The sequence below is a fragment of the Limulus polyphemus genome, unplaced genomic scaffold, assembly GCF_000517525.1.
Source record: "Limulus polyphemus unplaced genomic scaffold, Limulus_polyphemus-2.1.2 Scaffold1770, whole genome shotgun sequence".
NCBI lineage: Eukaryota > Metazoa > Arthropoda > Merostomata > Xiphosura > Limulidae > Limulus > Limulus polyphemus.
The window spans coordinates 137352-155654 of NW_013667380.1; the positions used below are offsets into that span (position 1 = coordinate 137352).

General features: G+C 33.1%; 1 protein-coding gene across 1 annotated transcript in view; it reads right to left on the minus strand.

Moving 5' to 3' along the window:
- Positions 1-7177: 7177 nt before the first annotated feature.
- The window catches only part of LOC106464884 (neurofibromin-like), a gene marked incomplete at its 5' end in the record, with an annotated part of 99781 nt that continues 88655 nt past the window's right edge, over positions 7178-18303 (minus strand). Inside the window, 5 exons of the mRNA XM_022392687.1 lie at positions 7178-11752; positions 13844-13890; positions 15786-15925; positions 16604-16704; positions 17934-17991. Coding sequence (XP_022248395.1) covers positions 11432-11752; positions 13844-13890; positions 15786-15925; positions 16604-16704; positions 17934-17991 — 667 coding nt within the window. The remainder of the gene's footprint in view (positions 11753-13843; positions 13891-15785; positions 15926-16603; positions 16705-17933; positions 17992-18303) is intronic.

Below are 18303 nucleotides of genomic sequence, written 5' to 3' on the forward strand. Positions count from 1 at the left end.
TAGTCATCACCATTCCCTGCCAACTCTTGGGCTACTCTTTTACCAATGAATAGTGGGATTGACCATCATATTATAATGCCCCCACAGTTGAAAGGGCAAGCATGTTTGGTGGAATGGGGATTTGAACCCGCGACCAGCAAATTGCGAGTTTAGCACCCTAACCACCTGGCCATGCCAGGCTATGCCACTGAGTGTCATGCTTCTCATAGAAGAGCCATTCAGCAGAGTAGGTTGTGGACTTGATCAGACCACTATCACCTGTATCCAACAAGGGCAACTGGTATATGCTGACAGTAGTCGAATATGTGACACATTACGTAGAAGCCATAGCACTGCCGAAAATAGAGACTGAGAGAGTAACAAAAACCCTCCTGATAGTTTTCTGCAGAGTAGGCTTTCCAAAAGAAGTCTTGAGTGACAGAAGGACCCAGTTTATCTTAGACCTGATACAAAAGGTGTGCATACTCCTAAGCACTAGGCAGCTCTTTGCCACCCTGTACAACCCCAAATGTAATGAACTTTGAGAGAGTCAACAGAGTCTTAAATACCATGCTGAACAAGATGTGTCAGGAGAGACCACGTGACTGGGACAGGTACTTGCAGGCCATATTATTTGTTTACTGAGAGGTCTCACAAGTGAGTACAGGATTTTAACCCTTTGACTTACTGTATGGAAGAATAGTACCTGATGCAGATATTCAAAGATCTGTGAACAGGAGAAGAGTCAGAAATGAGGAACACATACTAGTACGTGTTAGACCTCAGAAACCGACTGAAGGAGACCTGTCAACTAGCTCAAGAGAGTTTGTATGTGGCTCAAGGCAGTCAGAAGCACTTATATGACAAGAAGGCCAAGGATTGACGTTTCAAGGTCGGAAAGAAGGTCTTAGTTCTACTACCCACAGACAACAAAAATTCACCTGTGGAAAGGACCTTTTGAAGTGCAGGAAGTGGTGAACAGAATGTACTACAAGGTGAAAGTGGATGGGAAGACCAAGATCTACTATCCCAATTTGTTGAAGAGGTAGTTTGAAAGGGAAAAGATATAACATGTGCAGCTATTGAGGCCCAGATGGACATTGTAGGTGTGACTGCCATAGATACAGAACCAGAATACAGTGACTTCGTCATAGAAGATGAAGACCTACTAGAACTAAGACAACATGGTAGAGATGAGATGTACAAAAACATCAGTGAAGAACTGACTGGCAAGCAGAAGAAAAAGTTACAAGATCTCCTGTGTTAGTATGAAAATGTCTTCACAGATATACCAGGCAAGACAGACCTTGTGGAATACAAGATAGAGACCACGACCAGGGATCCAGTCAAGGTAAAGCCCTAACAGATGCCCCAGAGACCTGATCAAGCAAGAAGTCGAGAGAATGTTAGAAGCTAGAAACGTAGAGCCTGCAAATTAAGCCTAGTTCACCAGAGATAATCACGAAGAAGAGGGATGGCTCAAATTGATTCTGTGTAGATTTATGCAAGCTGAACCTTGTGATGAAGTTCGATTCTGAAACCGTGGGCAAACCAGAGGCTATTATGTCAAAATTGAATGTGGCCAAGTTCTTTACCAAGATCGACCTCAGTAAAGGTTATTGGCAGATCCTGCTGGAGACAGAATCTAAAGGGAAGACAGCTTTTTTGACAGCAGACGGATGCTATCAGTTCAAGAGGATGCGATTTGGGTTAGACAATTCAGCAGTGACGTTCAACCACATGATGTGGAAGACGTTGCACAAAACCAACAGCATTGAACATTATGTGAACAATATTCTAACTCACACAGCCAGATGGGAAGACTACCTGAAGAAACTCAGAGAGTTGTTTGGGCAAGTGAGGGCAGCAGGTCTAACCATCAAACCATCTAAGTGCTATATTAGCTATTCTGTGCTGAACTTTGATGGTCACAAAATGGGCGACCAACATATAACCATGTAAGGGAAGTAATCTGCATACAAGATGCACCAACTCTAACAACCAAGCAGCAAATCAGATCCTTCTGGGGGTTAGCAAGATACTATAAGAAGTTCTTTCCAAATTACACTGAAGTCATTGCACCACTGACCGACCTGATCAGGAAAGGCCAACCCAACAAGGTGAAGTGGGAATAAACACAGCAGATCGCATTACAGATGTTGAAGAACAAGTAGCAAGTTTGCCAATCCTTAGAATGCCAGACTTCAATAAACCATTCATTGTTCAGGCTGATGCATCAGACATTGGAATTGGAGCAGTACTTTTGCAAGAACATAACGATGGGCTGCTTCCCATAATGTACGTTAGCAAAAAGCTGTTAAATAATGAGAACTACCCTGTGATTAAATGAGAGTGTCTGGCCATCAGAGGGACTCCAAATGTTGGTGCAGATTGTATGAGTAGACTATGAGCACGAATTGAGAACAGTCTTTGTATATAGTAAAATATATTGTAAATATTTTTATTGAACAGGGCTTATTGTTAGATATACGCGACTGTTTCATTAAATAGTTTATATAGTGCGGGTGTCATACTTAGTTATTTTTAGAAGCAATATTTTATGGTTAGTCTGTTTAAATAACTATTTACGAATCATGCATTGTGTAGTTCAGTTGTTATGAATTAGCAATTGTTTACAATAGTGAGATTATTGAGTCACGTTGCTAGAACCATTGAATCTCTTGTTGGTTTAATTGAATACTATTGCATGAGGATACCTAGTTTTGTGTGGAATGTTCCAGACTTTTGTCGGAGTATAACTGAATGTCAAAAAATCAATAATGAGTTCTAGTTCTAGACTGCATGATCATTAGTTTAGCAACAAAGAATGTGTATTGGCGGCGATTTTTTAAAGTGAAATTGTCACAGACTTTATTGTAGTAACAGAGTTGAGAATAATAATTCGTCTTGTTCATTGTGTTCTAAAGTAATTGAATCAGACTGTGTGGACTTTGACGAAAAAGAGAGACAATTATTTAAAGCTCTGGATATAACTGTGGTAACCGACAATGTAAATAAAATCTATATATATATATTTGATTTGTTTTTAATATATTATTTTTAAAACAAGTGGGCTGTGTGGCTGTTTATTTATAGTTGAATTTTTTCACCAACCAATCACACACACACACACACTTACTGTAAAGAATCCTGCTTTACAAAACCTGTCATATACCTTTTTTGCACAGGTGGAAGAAGACAGTTTTGGAAAAAGTCACAAGAAGAACTTATCCCTCCTGTATAGTCCCAGCTGTCTAGGCTTCTAGTGATGAAATAATGGTATGAGACATGTTCTCCTGGCGTACCCTGGGCCTTTTGGTCACTTTAGAAGGCAGAATGAAGGCTCCAACTTACCCCAGCCTCATTTCTGATCAAGTGCATCAATCTCTTTTTCATGTGCACCATGATAGAAACAGTTATTTCCAAGACGAAAATGCTTCCACCCACTGTACCTAAATTATGTGTGCATGGTTTGAGGAACACGAAGGAGACTTCAGGGATCTCCCATGCTCACCACAATCAATGTATATTAATCCAATTGAGAATCTGTGGGATGAACTTGAAGTACACATTCGTTTTCACGATCCTATGCCTACCTTGCTCCATGTATTGCGTACAGTATTAATAACTGAATGAGTAAAAACCTTTAGGAAACCTTCCAGCACCTTGTGGACTCTATGCCACATCATATCATGACTGTTATTCGGGTAAAAGGTGGCTCAATCACTTATTAGGTATAGGTTCTAATAAACTGGCCAGCCAGTGTATATTGTATGTACAAATTAAAATGGAACAAAAGAGAGAAAGCAAATTAAAGGAAATTGTTAGCATGCAAATTAAACCTTTACAATGTATACACACATATATACATACATACACAAAAAATAAGAAAATATGGTTGTGATAACATTTACTGAAGTCCTGACAGCAGACCCTGCATTGCAATGTCAACTTTCAGGTGGCTTTGGTTGTATGACAAATGATCTTTCAGTCATATGTCAGGGTCTTATGGGTCTAGGCCAGGTCATCATGGAGATGCTGCACTTCTTATTCCAACTGTGAAGGAGGGTCCCTATGCTTTAAGATTTAGTGTTCTTCCATGTTGTAAAGTTCCCAGGCCTCTGCTCCATCTGGCTGCTTGTCACTGACAATGGTGATTTAAAACTGGGATCTTCTGAATCATAATGTGGTCTTTAATCTCTAACTTTCTCAGCCAGTGGGGTTGTGTATGGGACAGATTAGTTGGTAGATGAGCAGAAGCAGCAGTAAATGTACCCCCTTCTTTGATATTCAAGGGTGTTGGTGTTTTTCCTACTAATGGTTGAGTGGTAGTCACTTGGGCCCATGGTTTAGTCGACGTATGTCAACATTTTCAGCATTTAGGTTATATTTGCAAACAGTTCACCTCTGGGAAAGTTTTCTTTAGTCAAGGAACATGAAGGTCACATTAGAGGTGTAAACATAAGATATTTGTGATCATTCTTGACCAGACAAACCTACTATGAGGCACTACAAGCAGGCTCTCTGAAGTCTCAGGTTTAGTTGGGGCTGGACCCAGCATCACTATCATTTCAAATAGCATGTAGATTGGGCTACAAGATGTTGGCTTCCATGAGCAGTTTGGTTCCCACAGGCTGCAGTGATGGGCCACTGGAAACATCAGGGCCAATCTATTGAGGCTTTGGTCAGAGCAAACAAATATAAGAAGTCAGTGAGCAACAGGTCATCATCCATTAGCTCTGATTCCACTGGATCAAAAGTCATGAAAGCTCCTAGTGAGGGCAGTGTATTTGGTGACATTGGTTAAATCATGAAAATGAAAAACATTCAGAATAATCCTTTTCAATCTTAACAAGATGCAAAACGTGGGAAGACAACTGGCTAGTTGGGTGAAGGGTTTGATTTTAAATAGAAAAAAAAAAAGGATTGAAATGTAAATCAAATGAATTATAATTAGTCAGAAATTCAGCTATAAGTATAAGTTTAAAGTTATAATGGTCCAATTATGACATTTTTCTGGCGCAAAGTTGCTTTTATACACAGAATGTGAAAATTGCTGCCGTGGTCAAATAACATTTATACAGGCTTTACTTGTACTCATCTGTTCATAATGTATTTCTTGCACCTGTGGATTTCCTGATCCCCTATATTTCATCAAGTCTCATGCTTGACCAACACTCAGCTAACAAAGCTATCCTGGAACTCTACAACATTTCCTTCACTGCTATATGGTTGTTATACAGAACTTGGATCCATCAAGAAGGAAATGGGGAGGTAAAACAGAAATAACCAAAACAAGCTAGCCACTATATAAGTGCCAACTTATAGCTTCTCATCATGGGTATCCATTACAACCAAAATCTCACTTCCATTACACTCCTTTCAGATACAATTACACGGGCACTGTGTGGGTGTTACTTCCTGCCTCTGGTTGTACACTTACAGTCTACGTTTTCATGAATTTAAACTTCAGTAAAATCGAGTGCATGATTAAAAACATTATGCCATGATCAAATAAAACTCCGAGTACACCATTTGTACCATTCTGACAAAAAAGTAATTATAAATATATTTAGTTAGCTGATGTACTTGTTCAATGCAGGAGAAAAGACACCTGGATCCAAATGCTGACCAGTGTATCACTCTCCTGGGTGCCTTCAAAATTTAGCAGTGGCCAATAGAATAGTAAAAGGAACACATAGGGCTCCCTAGGAATGACATGAGATATGATCAGATATGACTGACAAACTTCCTAGGTCATTCTCCAAGAGATCTGAAGAGGTACTTGCCAAGTTTGGTTTAGTTCGGTCAAAAATTACTGGTATGAAAGGCAGACACGTAGAAACACCATGGTACCCCATAGGGGGCATCAAATCTGAATATCAGCTCCCAGAAAAATTTTGGAACAGGAATTCTGATGTGCAACATATCCATAATTTGCAATAATATGCTTTGGGAAGTTTTTTTGTAATTTATTTAATTAACCCTATTCTATGTAGGGTCTTCAAGATTTGGTACACAAAGGAGTAGATTCCAGAAACTGAGGAGGAAAAGTTTGAAAATGATGTCCAATGCTTTTTTACAAAGTAACCAAGTTTTTTAATACAAGAACGTATTGAAGAAACAGGCTCAAGGTTAAAAAAAAGATTATTTGATATGTCAGCTTTAAAATGCATCTTAGTTCAATGTGTGCATATTACCAGCTCTAAGATTACCCAATTGATTTTTTTTGGTATGTTGCTTGTTTATTAGCTTATGTTAATACAGCATATAAGAGCTATTTTGGAACTCCACTGGGTTCTGTTTGCTAAATTCTATTACCAGTGGGAAAGTCATCTCTTTCCAGAAACTTCATGTTATTTGTTTTAAGTTTTGGGTTTTCTAATGTTCTACCAAGAAATAATTACTGTTGTTAAGGGACTGAAATTCACAAACATAAAGATCATAACTATATTATCAACAATGGTATAATGGGATCAAGAAACAAAGGCAGTCTTTTAAACAACCCTTCATGAAAACAGTACAAGCAAAAGAAAGTAAGTCTTCTCAAAATAGCAACTTCAGTAATCTGGTTACACAAGATGTTATTTAGCCAAAACTGTGATTTATAGCATACCCAAAAATGTTATGATACTGAGTGTTAAAAAAGATACCACGTTAAATGGTAAAACTGTAATAAATTATAGTGTGTAAAATAGTACAACAGTGGTCCCCAATTATTTTATAGACTGGGACACTTCAGATGGTGATGATGAAGCCAAAAGCCAGGCCTAAGCTTGCAGGAGAATATATCATTCCCTAAATACAATTTTGTTTTTGTAGTATTTGATCAAAGCATTATTTGTTATACAAACAATATATTTAATGGTACCATGTGTTATATGATACTATATTACACATTTAGTGCAATAATCATACACTTTATTATAACTGCCCAGATGAATCACAATTTGTAGATAGTTATGACTGAATGGCTTCAGCATTTCTAAGAAAATACTATACAATGTGAGATACTTTTAAACGAAAAAAAAAAAATGGTTTGAAATATGACAATCTATTTTTAAAATTTTAAAATATTTTCTACAAAATGTTAAAAACACCACCATAAAAGTTGTAACTGTCACAATATTTGGCAAATAAATAAATAATTTTATTCCCAACCATCATTGAGAAAAATAATAAAACTGTCAGACCAAAATTAAATCCACATGTGAAGAAAAACCTGGTTTTATTTTCACCTTCACCAGTTATGTAGAATACAAGATATGTAAAGAATTCACCAAGTTCACCTAACTTTACTGTTGGTATTATGCATTAGGGGCTAATTAAAATAAGACAAACACAACAGTCTGGTTTGATTTCCATCTCCAGTACAGTAATTAAAATCCTCTCATATAACCAGTGTGTTGCAGCTTTATACATAACACCCAAAAGCATCAGGAATAACAACACTTATTATAATTTAACAAATTTGGATCAATCATTAAACCAATTAGCACGATATTGTTTTAATGTTTACACTTCAAAAATCACCTTTACATTGTTCTGCTGAAATAGAAAAAAAAAAGAATGCAAGGGAGAATATATATATCAATCACTCTAAAAATCCCAATTTGAAAACCAGAAAGATAACTTCCAAAATCCTAGAAAATCATAAACTTTAGGAATAAATTTGTTTCTTATTTGACAGTGTGTTCACTTTATTTTTTATTTCTCTGTGATGAGTGTTTGTAAAGTACAATTTTATGGAAAAGTCATAAAATAAAATTTTTTTCACCTTATGAGGTTACTTGTGGTGTTGTGGTGCAAAAGAAAAAAAAAAGCTATGATGAAACGTACTGTTTTTTGTAGTTTTTTTTCCAAAGGTGGATGAGAAACATGAATTAGATGAGTTTTCTTTTGCTGCAAAATATCAAACAAATAACTTAAACACCCATGGAAAGGAATTAAAAAAACAAACAGAATGCAGAATTTCCTACACTTTCTTGGAGACTTTGGGTGAAAGGAATTATAAGTATTTTTTGAACTACTAAGCACTGCATATTTTAATCTTCCTTACAAACAGTTTCGTATTTTTTCCCCTGTAACCTGTAAAACAACTGCATTTTTATCAAGTACAGAATAAAAATTAATGGATTACTTATACATAACATGAAATAATTACAATACTCCTTGGAAGAAAAATATATGTTTTTGTACGTATAAGTCATACTGGCAACTGAAAATCTGTGACACTTTTCATAGAAGTTGCTTGTGAGATTGGCTTCATTGCTGTGTAAGATTCTGTTATGATGAAGATAATAAACTATATAAATATATATAAACTACCTTCAACACTACGATTATCCTCTAAAAGGCTAATTTCTTTATTTTATCTACTTATTTATTATATATATATATGTGTGTGTGTGTATATATATATATATATATACAACTTAAGAAAAATCAGGAGCTGTGTAAACACCTTAGTGATTTGTTAAATGTAAAGTTTAATGAAGACACATATCACAATTGTAACTATCATAGCACTGTTATGGATTGACAGTCACGTGTTTGGCTGCTAAAGATTATTACGTATAACAAAGTTGAAACTAATCACAAAAGATATATATAACACAAAGATGCTGTTTGATGTGAAATCAAAAATTCTTTTAAGGAGAAACATTAAAAAGATTATAACATTCTAATAAATTCACAAAGTTGATGTTGAACTGCGAATGCTGTTTTAAAAACACAAAAATAGAAATTTATATCTCAGTTGTTTTCTATTGCTTACTGAAAAAATTGAGAATTGAAGTAAATTCCTTACAAGATACCAGCATACAAACTTCTGTAATTTGATTGACATGAACAGTGTTTCCTTTTCAGTTCATGCATCGCTTACATGGAAGTTTACAAGAAGAGTACTTTAGTTTTCTGAAGTTTAACATTGAAACTGGGAAAACATAAACGAAATCTTATGAATAAGATTGTCATTTAACTACACTGAACATATAATTAAGCTTTCAAATCCTTTCAAACTATTTAATTAATACATTTGGTTAAATCCCAATTATTGCAGCTCAGAATGAAGTTAAATGTGGAACTTCCATATTCTGTTGAATTACTGTTCAAACTGGGTTATGATGATAGAATGCAGATATGTACAAAAATGAAGCAAATAACTCCTAAAAAAAGTAAGAAGAAAAAAAGAAGTCAAATTAATTTATCACGTCTACAAACATTATATTGGTTATCTTGTCTTTGCTACATAAAATAATTAAAAAAATGCTGAATTCATTAAGCACTGTGATTATGGATTACCTTTACAGAACATTAAAAACTGGAAAGTTTTGAATAATATGCAATGAATAAAAATTCATGCTGAGGTAGATTTTGAGGAGCAATTTTTTTACAGTATTAGATGACAAAGGTAAATGAACAAACAATGAGTGGTGATAATATTAAACAAAAAATAACTCAAAACTATATGAGCTGAAAAAATTCCAATAGACAATCAGGATATTATAACCTTTAACAGGTGATACTATTTACTTACAGATCAGTGTACTTCTAAGGCATCTTACAATAACCTAAGTAAAAAATGATGCATAATTTGAAGCTTGAATATTTTAATCAAATTTCATTTTAAAAGTAAGTTTTTCTAATCTGAAAAAAAAAAAAGAGTGAGTTCTAGAATAAGTTACAAATCTTTTGGGTTTACAAGAACTAATTGTTTTTGTTCCAATAACAACTTAGTGGCAAACCTCAACAAACAACTGCACTATTTCATTAAATAATTACTAAAAATTTGTTGTAAGAAATACAAGAACAAACATTATTCTGTTATGTATTAAGTCCAGTTTACAGGTAATAAGTTCTTACAAAATGATCTGAGAAAATACAAACTTGCAATTTTGAGTTTAAAACTTATATTTGTTTTGATATTTTGTTAGTTTTTTAGTGCAAGGTAACACAATAGGCTATCTGCATTCTTCTTTCCACCTCAGGAGAATCAAACCCTAAATTTTGGTATTTTAAGTCCTCAAACTTACTGCTGATCTGATGGTAGACTTTTTTTTGAGAAAACTAATTCATAAATTTTAAGTGTTATAAATAGGGAAAGTTTGACTCAGAAGTTTATCTTATTAACTTGTTCCGATCCATCATAAAAATAACTATATGAACTTTAGAATCTGGCCTTTTCAATCACATTTTCTGAGCGTAACTCAAGCATTCTCAATCAAAACTTGAATTAATATAATTTCTATATTATTTACAATGATAACATTGTGGACTCTCAATAAACGCTTTGAACAGGAAATATGTAGAAACCACATTATTATACATAAAAAAGGTGATTTTGTTACTTTTAACTTTTCTGCTCTATATTGTCTTGTAATTATCTGAATACTTAGTAGAAAAAGCACAAAATAATTTATTTTGGTTTGATTCCAGTATAAAATTTGTATTATCAGATAAGCAATACTGTTATAATCATACAAAAACTCAGGTAAAAAAAAACAAAAAAACAAGTATGAAAGCAAGATTTTCTTTACTAACAATGGGTAAATTGATATTAAGTCTTAGGTAACAACTTCATACCTTAATTTTATTGTCAAACAGTGAGATAAAAATAAAAATACCAAAACAACTCATAAATTTATGGTTGTACTCTTTCAAAATTATGAGGTGTGTGTGTGGGGAAGATCTCCAGGTTCTTAAAACAGTTTTTGTGTACAATACTTACAGCTGAGTTGTTTAAAAAAATAACACCATTTCTGAAGGAAGAGCACCGATGAAGACGTTGAGGAGTGAGCAGAATCTAGTTACCACCAGGAACATTGTAAAATCCTCGGACCAATCACATACAGCAAAGACCAACAGACAAACTTTAAAAAATACTTGTATACCTTATGATCTTCACACAATCTACAAGATTTCCTTCAGAACATCATTTCACATTTCTATCTTTTAACAGAATTATTCCAAGAAATTTATAAATCTTTGAGATAATGATATCAACAACTTTGGTTAGATGATCACATTTATGGAAACAGATAAAATTAAAAAGGAAAAGATACAAGAAGAAAGATAGAGAGAGGCTCAAGCTTGTTGGATATTAAAGTAAGGTTGATAAACACTTAATATGTTTCATAAATTACGTTCTAATAGCATACATAACATTGATATACTTATTAAAATACAATTTTTTACAACATTCAGCCATTAGATTTTATTTTCCAAAACCCTTGCATTAAATATTTTACAACTAGACAGGCTGAAGCAATCACGAATCACCCTTGAATATGCAAGAATATCTAGACAGGCTAAAGCAACCACAGGTTACTCTTGAATATGTTTCAGAGAAGAAAATAGTGGACAGTTCATTTAAGGAAAGATGTGGCAGTCAGAGGAGTACATGTGTTCATCACTATATTGACTTTCTACCAGTCTCTTCAAAGATCGAGGATCAGTGGGTTCCCTTGCCATTTTTGGAGCCTTTGCATTTAAAGCTGCGCTGCTTGGTAAGCTGACTGGCTGAACCATGACGAACTCTTCCTGAACTATCTGAAGCTATAGTATTATATTCAGTAGTTGGTTCTTTGTCAGTTGGAGACCCAAGGGTTAGGCTAGACATGGAAGAGGAGAGGTTCATAGTAGATGAGACACTAAGAGTACTAGGGTACTGGCTTAGCTCCTGGAATTCACCTTCATCAGCTGGAAGACAGGTCTCAACCATGGCCTCCAAACAGTTCACAAAGAGCTCAGCATTATCCAGGTTTGTCTGACTCTTAAAATGTAAAAAAACATAAATGTCATCACTTTCAAGTTAAGAATATCTGGAGAGAATGGTATTACAAAACCATTAAGTAGTTAGACAAAGTATCATAATTGGTGTATTGAATCTGTTTTGTAACAATACAAACCTCAAAAATGAACCAGACATTTTCTTTATGGTACAAACATTAAAAACAGTAAATAGATTTTAACAAGTGTCAAGTACTAAATGGAACCATTACATACTAAAAAGTACTAAATTAGTATATACAAATGAAGCAACTTTCTGTCTACAACAAAGGGAAGTTAGCAAGCCACCATAAACCATTAAAGCGTACTACCAGGGTATATGTTGGAAGCATGTCATCAGAAATAAAGATTCACTGTGGTAAGTCATGGACAATTCATATACCATGTACCTTAAGCACATTTAAGCTATGAATAAAAACTTAATTTTTTAACAAATGTTAACTTAAAATCTGAGAATTTTTATTTTAGGTGAAATGTATACCTTACAACTCAGCTACACATCACTATACAGGCTGAACATTACAAATTGGCTAAATGTCACTGATCATGCTTCAACTTACAATTACGTTACTGATCACTAACCCAGCTGACTCTTACAGCTTAGCCACAAAACGTTAGACAAGAAAGTATTACAACTCAGCTATACACTGCTAGACAGGATAGTGTTATATCTAAACACATCTACAGAGTACAGTATTATAACTCACCTATACACCACTCTTTATGATAGTATTATAACTCAGCTACACACAAATAAACAGGATAGTCTTATATCTCACCCAAATGCCACAAGGATTGTATTATAACACAGATACACACCACTAGGCATGATAGTATTATAATTATGCTACACACCACTTGAGAGAATAGTATTATAACTCTGATACACAAAATTTGAGAAGATAGTATTATAACTCAGCCAAACACTACTAGGCAAGCTGAACCTTACACCTCACCTTCACACGCAGGGTGAACCTCACAAGTAAGACACACATCACTAGGCAGAATACAGTTATAATTCAGCTAAATACCATTAGGAAGGATAGTATTATAACTCTGCTACACACCACTAGGCAGGATAGAATTATAACTCATCTAAATGTCACTAGTCAGGATAGTATTACAACTTAGCCACACATCACTAGACAAGATAATATCATAACCCATCTGCACATCACTAGATAGGATAGTATTATAACTTAGGTAAACACCACTAGGCAAGATGATTTTATAGTTCAGCTAAACACCACTAGACAAGATAGTATTATAACTCAGCAACTTCCCATTATACTACCTGAATGTTAGAACTCAACTACACACCACTAAACAGGATAGTATTATAACTTAGATAAACACCAGTAGGCATGATAGTATTATAACTCAGCAACTTCCCATTATACTACCTGAATGTTAGAACTCAACTACACACCACTAGACAGGATAGTATTATAACTTAGCTAAACACCACTAGACAAGATAGTATTATAACTTAGCTAAACACCACTAGACAGGATAGTATTATAACTTAGCTAAACACCACTAGGCATGATAGCATTATAACTCAACTACACACCACTGGACAGGATAGCATTATAACTTAGCTAAACACCACTAGGCATGATAGTATTATAACTCAGGCGTAATCCACTAGACAGGATAGTATTATAACTTAGGCATAATCTACTAGACAGGATAGTATTATAACTCAGGTACACAATACTAGGCAAGTTGAATCTTACAACTCAGCTAAACATGTTAAAACTAAAATTCAAAATATTTAATTTTGAAGACTAAACTGAATATCTGTTCATCGTTTGGGACTTTAATTTAAACAATTTCTGAAGTAAAAAATTACATATAAAGTGGATTTTATCAATACAAAAGTTTGTAGTTTACTGTAGAACAAGCAAATCAGTAATCATAAATATTAGTGATTGATTTTAAAATCATCATACAGTAAAAAATAAGAAAAACAAACAAAAACAAAAATTCTGTTTACAATGAAATTTCAGAAAATTCATAAACACAGTAGTTACTTAATCACAAGTACTGCTTCATCAAACAAATAACTTACTTTAGAAAATGGGCCAGCAAACCTCCAAAGACCTCCAAAACCAAATGCTGTAAAAAGGCAAGTAAACATGAGGCTATTAAAAAATGTTGGAAGCATTGAGAAAAAAAATCATAGTTTTTTTCGAAATATATTTAAATACAGCAATTTACTGACTTCATCAAGCTAACGAACTAGAAAAATATAACTACATTTCCAATGACTGATACATAATTTTGTGATATATTCCCATGTTTAAAACTAATACATTTCAGTGTAATATCCTAAAAACTAAAGAAAAAACATGAATCAAGCAATTTTTTGAAAAAATTATATTCAACTCAATACTTTAGAAATTAATAAATACTTAAGTATATTTATGTTCCATCACATAGATTCGTAAAATCTGAACATTAACTGAGTAAAATTATTTTTTCAAGTTTATTTTTCTAATAAATGGGAATAATTAGAATTGCACTGGGAATTATATAAATTATTTAGTATTAGGAATGACACTTGGATTAATATCCGCCTTTATTCTCTAATTTTGTTTTTTTACTAGTCAGATTTTTCAAATGAAAGCAAGGAAGAAAAGTATTATCATAAATTGAATTAAAACATAATTTAAAGTGCAATGTAAAGTTTTTTAGTTACATTTTTAAATTTGAACATTAACAAAAAAGATTGAAATAGCACAGTAAGTCTTTAAAACATAAAAGAGGATCAAGGAACTCAGAATTCGATAGAAAAGTTTAAAGCAAAAATCCTACTATAAAAAAAAATCAAGTTTGATACAGCATGTAAAAAAGAAGACCATGATCATAAAGAAGTCTATTATGCAAGAATTGAAATAAGAAACATCAAAGTAAATAAATGCAGCTGAACATTGTCTTTCAATGACGAGGAAGTTCAGGTATAAAGATGTTACTAAACATGTCGTTTGGCTTTTCAGAGTTCACAGTTATGAGAAGACATTAAACATGTCATCTGACAGTTTCCAGTCATGGGAATAACGACATTATTAAACATAACATTTGGTATTTCACATTTAAAAGAATAATGAAATGATAAACACATTACTTAACATTCTCCAGTTACAAGAATAGGTTCATTACACATTTCCCAGTCATGAGAATGGGAAATTTTAACTTGAACTACATCTTATGTGTACCTGGACTATACAGCCAAGTTAGAGGATTTAGGTATACCTATCTCTAATTTCAAAATACCGACCAGATGGAAGGTAGTTTTCCAGCAAAATTGTAAAAGGGAAAATAAATTTTAATAATACATTTTGTTTCATAAAAAAATATTCATTGCATGTTTTTAACTGAAGATCCCATGAGTTCTAATTCACAAGTTTCCTATAGCCCTATTCACCTAACATTCCCTGTCATGCATCTCTATGGTAGAGGCAATTCAGTTTTAATGATTACTTTAATAAGGTTGTGGAGATCAGATATCTATTGTTGTCATAGTCAGTAGACTGTATGATCATCCAAGTCTAATCATTAATTAATTACTTTTTAATTACTAATTACTTTATGTTCCTTGTTTCAGCTGCTAATCTGTTGCCATCTTCAGATGAAAAGGGCTTCTGACAGTAGGGGCTGGGATTCAACCTTGGGCTTTCTTGTTAGAGAGACTGGAGTGCTATTCATTTGACTTAGGTGATCATATAGGCTACTAACCATGACAATCAGTTCTAATTACATTTACCTAAACTTGCATTGCACACTTCTGATAAAAATGCCTGAAAGCAGATCATTTAAATGTGTTAATTATTATTATTATATATTATGATTACTATTTGTTTGATGTAACCATTTTAGATTAGTTGTTTTATGTCTATTTAATTATATTTAGTGCGTTGTTTGTTTTTCCATACATAGCAAATAAAAACACAGATGTTATTAGATTCACATAAAGCTACATAAATCCAACAGAATCAAAGCATTTTTCTTACTCTGTAGATAATGAAGCTGTTGTTGGTTAGAATCATCACAAGCTATCATGTTTTGGATGATACTCTGGACTGCACACAGTATAATCTGATCATGGCAAAGAGCTAGAACACTGTTGATCTTAGCATCCATAAGACTATGACTGTTAAAAAAATCAAAACTGTTTTGTTAAAAACAGAAAGGTAACAAGATGCTGGAGGAATAAATAAAGATTATCTAAGTATAAACCATTAGCACACTTTTAATCTTAACATACAGAAGAGTGTGATTATTAAAGAAAATCTCAATTGTCCAATCTCAACAAAAAGCTAGCATGCTATTGATTGAGGAAACAAGATATAATATGGTTTAATAGTAAGACCTTCTGATGAAAGTAAGTTAACTATATATATATATATATACACACACACACACGAAACAAAAAACAAAACAAGTCATAAGTTAAATATAAACTGACTAAAGTACATAGTGTTCTAAATCAATACACAAGAAAACTAAAACATATACTGATTAGAAAGCACAAATCTAAGCATCAGTAAGACTGTGACCTTTGTCTAAAAGTAAATCAAATTATTGAATCTAATCAGAGATCTAGCACACAACTATTGGACATTAAGACTGTGGTAGTTAAAGATAAATTATGATTATTGTTTCATAATGTGAAAACTAAGAAATTTAAACAAATCAACTTCCACGTTAATAAATCTTTGATAACAGAGGGATAAGTCAAAATATTATTCAACTTAAATTTTCATTCCTTCATGAGAAAATATTACAGCTACAACATGCTACTTTTAAACCTTTACTTCAATTTACTCACATAACAGGAAAGACTTTGGGAAAAACAACGGATGCCTCTGCCAGGTAATCATAAAGTACCCTCATCTCATTTTCATCAGTTGTGTTACGAACGAGGGTAGCCTAGAAATACATTAGTGTTACATGATTATAAAAAGCAGTGATATGCTGAAATTAGATTAAAATGTTTCTTTTAGACATTCCACTGCTCTTATTGATGAAAGGCCATTTTCAAAATATTTGAATTGAATAAATTACACATTCACTTTTCATATGTATTATAAAATAGTTTTTAAATGTTTTCTTGGTTTATCAATTGAAAGCCTTACATCTAAGAGTGTAATATTCATTACTCTTAAAGAGAACTTATTCTCTGTTTTAGGCCTTTTCCCACAAATTCCTAACCCTAACATACACTTATATACGACTCTCAGGGTTGAAATACTAGATATATATCCATAGTTTAATTACTAAATGTTATATACACACACACAGGTATATATAGTACTTTATGACGTCTGATTTCTCAATGAAGAGGTTATATTTAAATCACAATAATTTTTATAATATTTTGACTCAGAAGTTCCTGCTGCAAGAAGCAGTAAAATACTGTTGAAGGACCACTGTAAGCAAATAACCACTAAGTACTAACTAGATTATTGCAGTAAAACACTGTACCAGGACCATAAGCAAATAACCATTGAGGTGATTATTACAGTAAAACACTGTTCAGGAATCATATTGTAAGCAAATAACCATCAAGTACTAAGGAGACTATTGCAGCAAAACACTTTTCCAGGAACATGTTATAAGTAAATAACCACTGAGTACTAAGGAGATTATTGCTGTAAAACAATGCCCCAGAATTATACCGTAAACAAAAAAACAACAAAAAACTACTGGGTATTAAGGGGATTATTGAATAAAAATACTCATGAGGGACCATAATGTAAGAAAATAGCCATTAAAGCACTAAGGAGATTATTGCAGTAAAAATACTGTTCATGGACTACATTGTAAGAAGGTAACCGTTAAATATTAAGAAGATTATCAATGACCCAAGTAAAGGCTAAGCCATATTAGAAACTATATTATTAGGAAGATAGTATATATATATATATATATATGTGTTAAAGATTTATTTTATTTTTCACCAGAGGTGAAATTGAAAAGATAATCTGTGATGTAGAGGTCTAATGCATTCCCTGATTGGCTGTAACCTCTGATGTGGACTGCAGTTTTGCCTATTCACAAGGCTCATCAGTACAGCTTGGGTCAGCAAACCAGAGAAATACATTTAGGCCTCTTATAATGGTGAAGTGTATATAATATCATAGACAACAGGATGATACCTTTCTTTTGCTGTAAAGCTCGTGAACTGTACTAGTCTTAAAAAATGTAATTATTTTTCTGATTAGAAAAGAATAAGTAAATGTGAAAAAACTCTTAAAAGCTAGACTTAATACTTTATTTCTGCAGCTTCTTCAGCATTTTAGAAACTCTCTGATTTTTACACATTAATTTGTTCAGCTTAATATTTATTTTTAATTTATAATAAACCCATATAATGTTAGTGTTTGCAAAAGGAAATTATTATTTATTTTATGGGCTTAATCAAATTATATTTCAAAATTCACTGTCAAAATCCTGCTGGTTACATAACCAGTCTCTATATGAATTTTCTTAGCTTTGTATTAACATATTAGATCTATTTTCTTAATA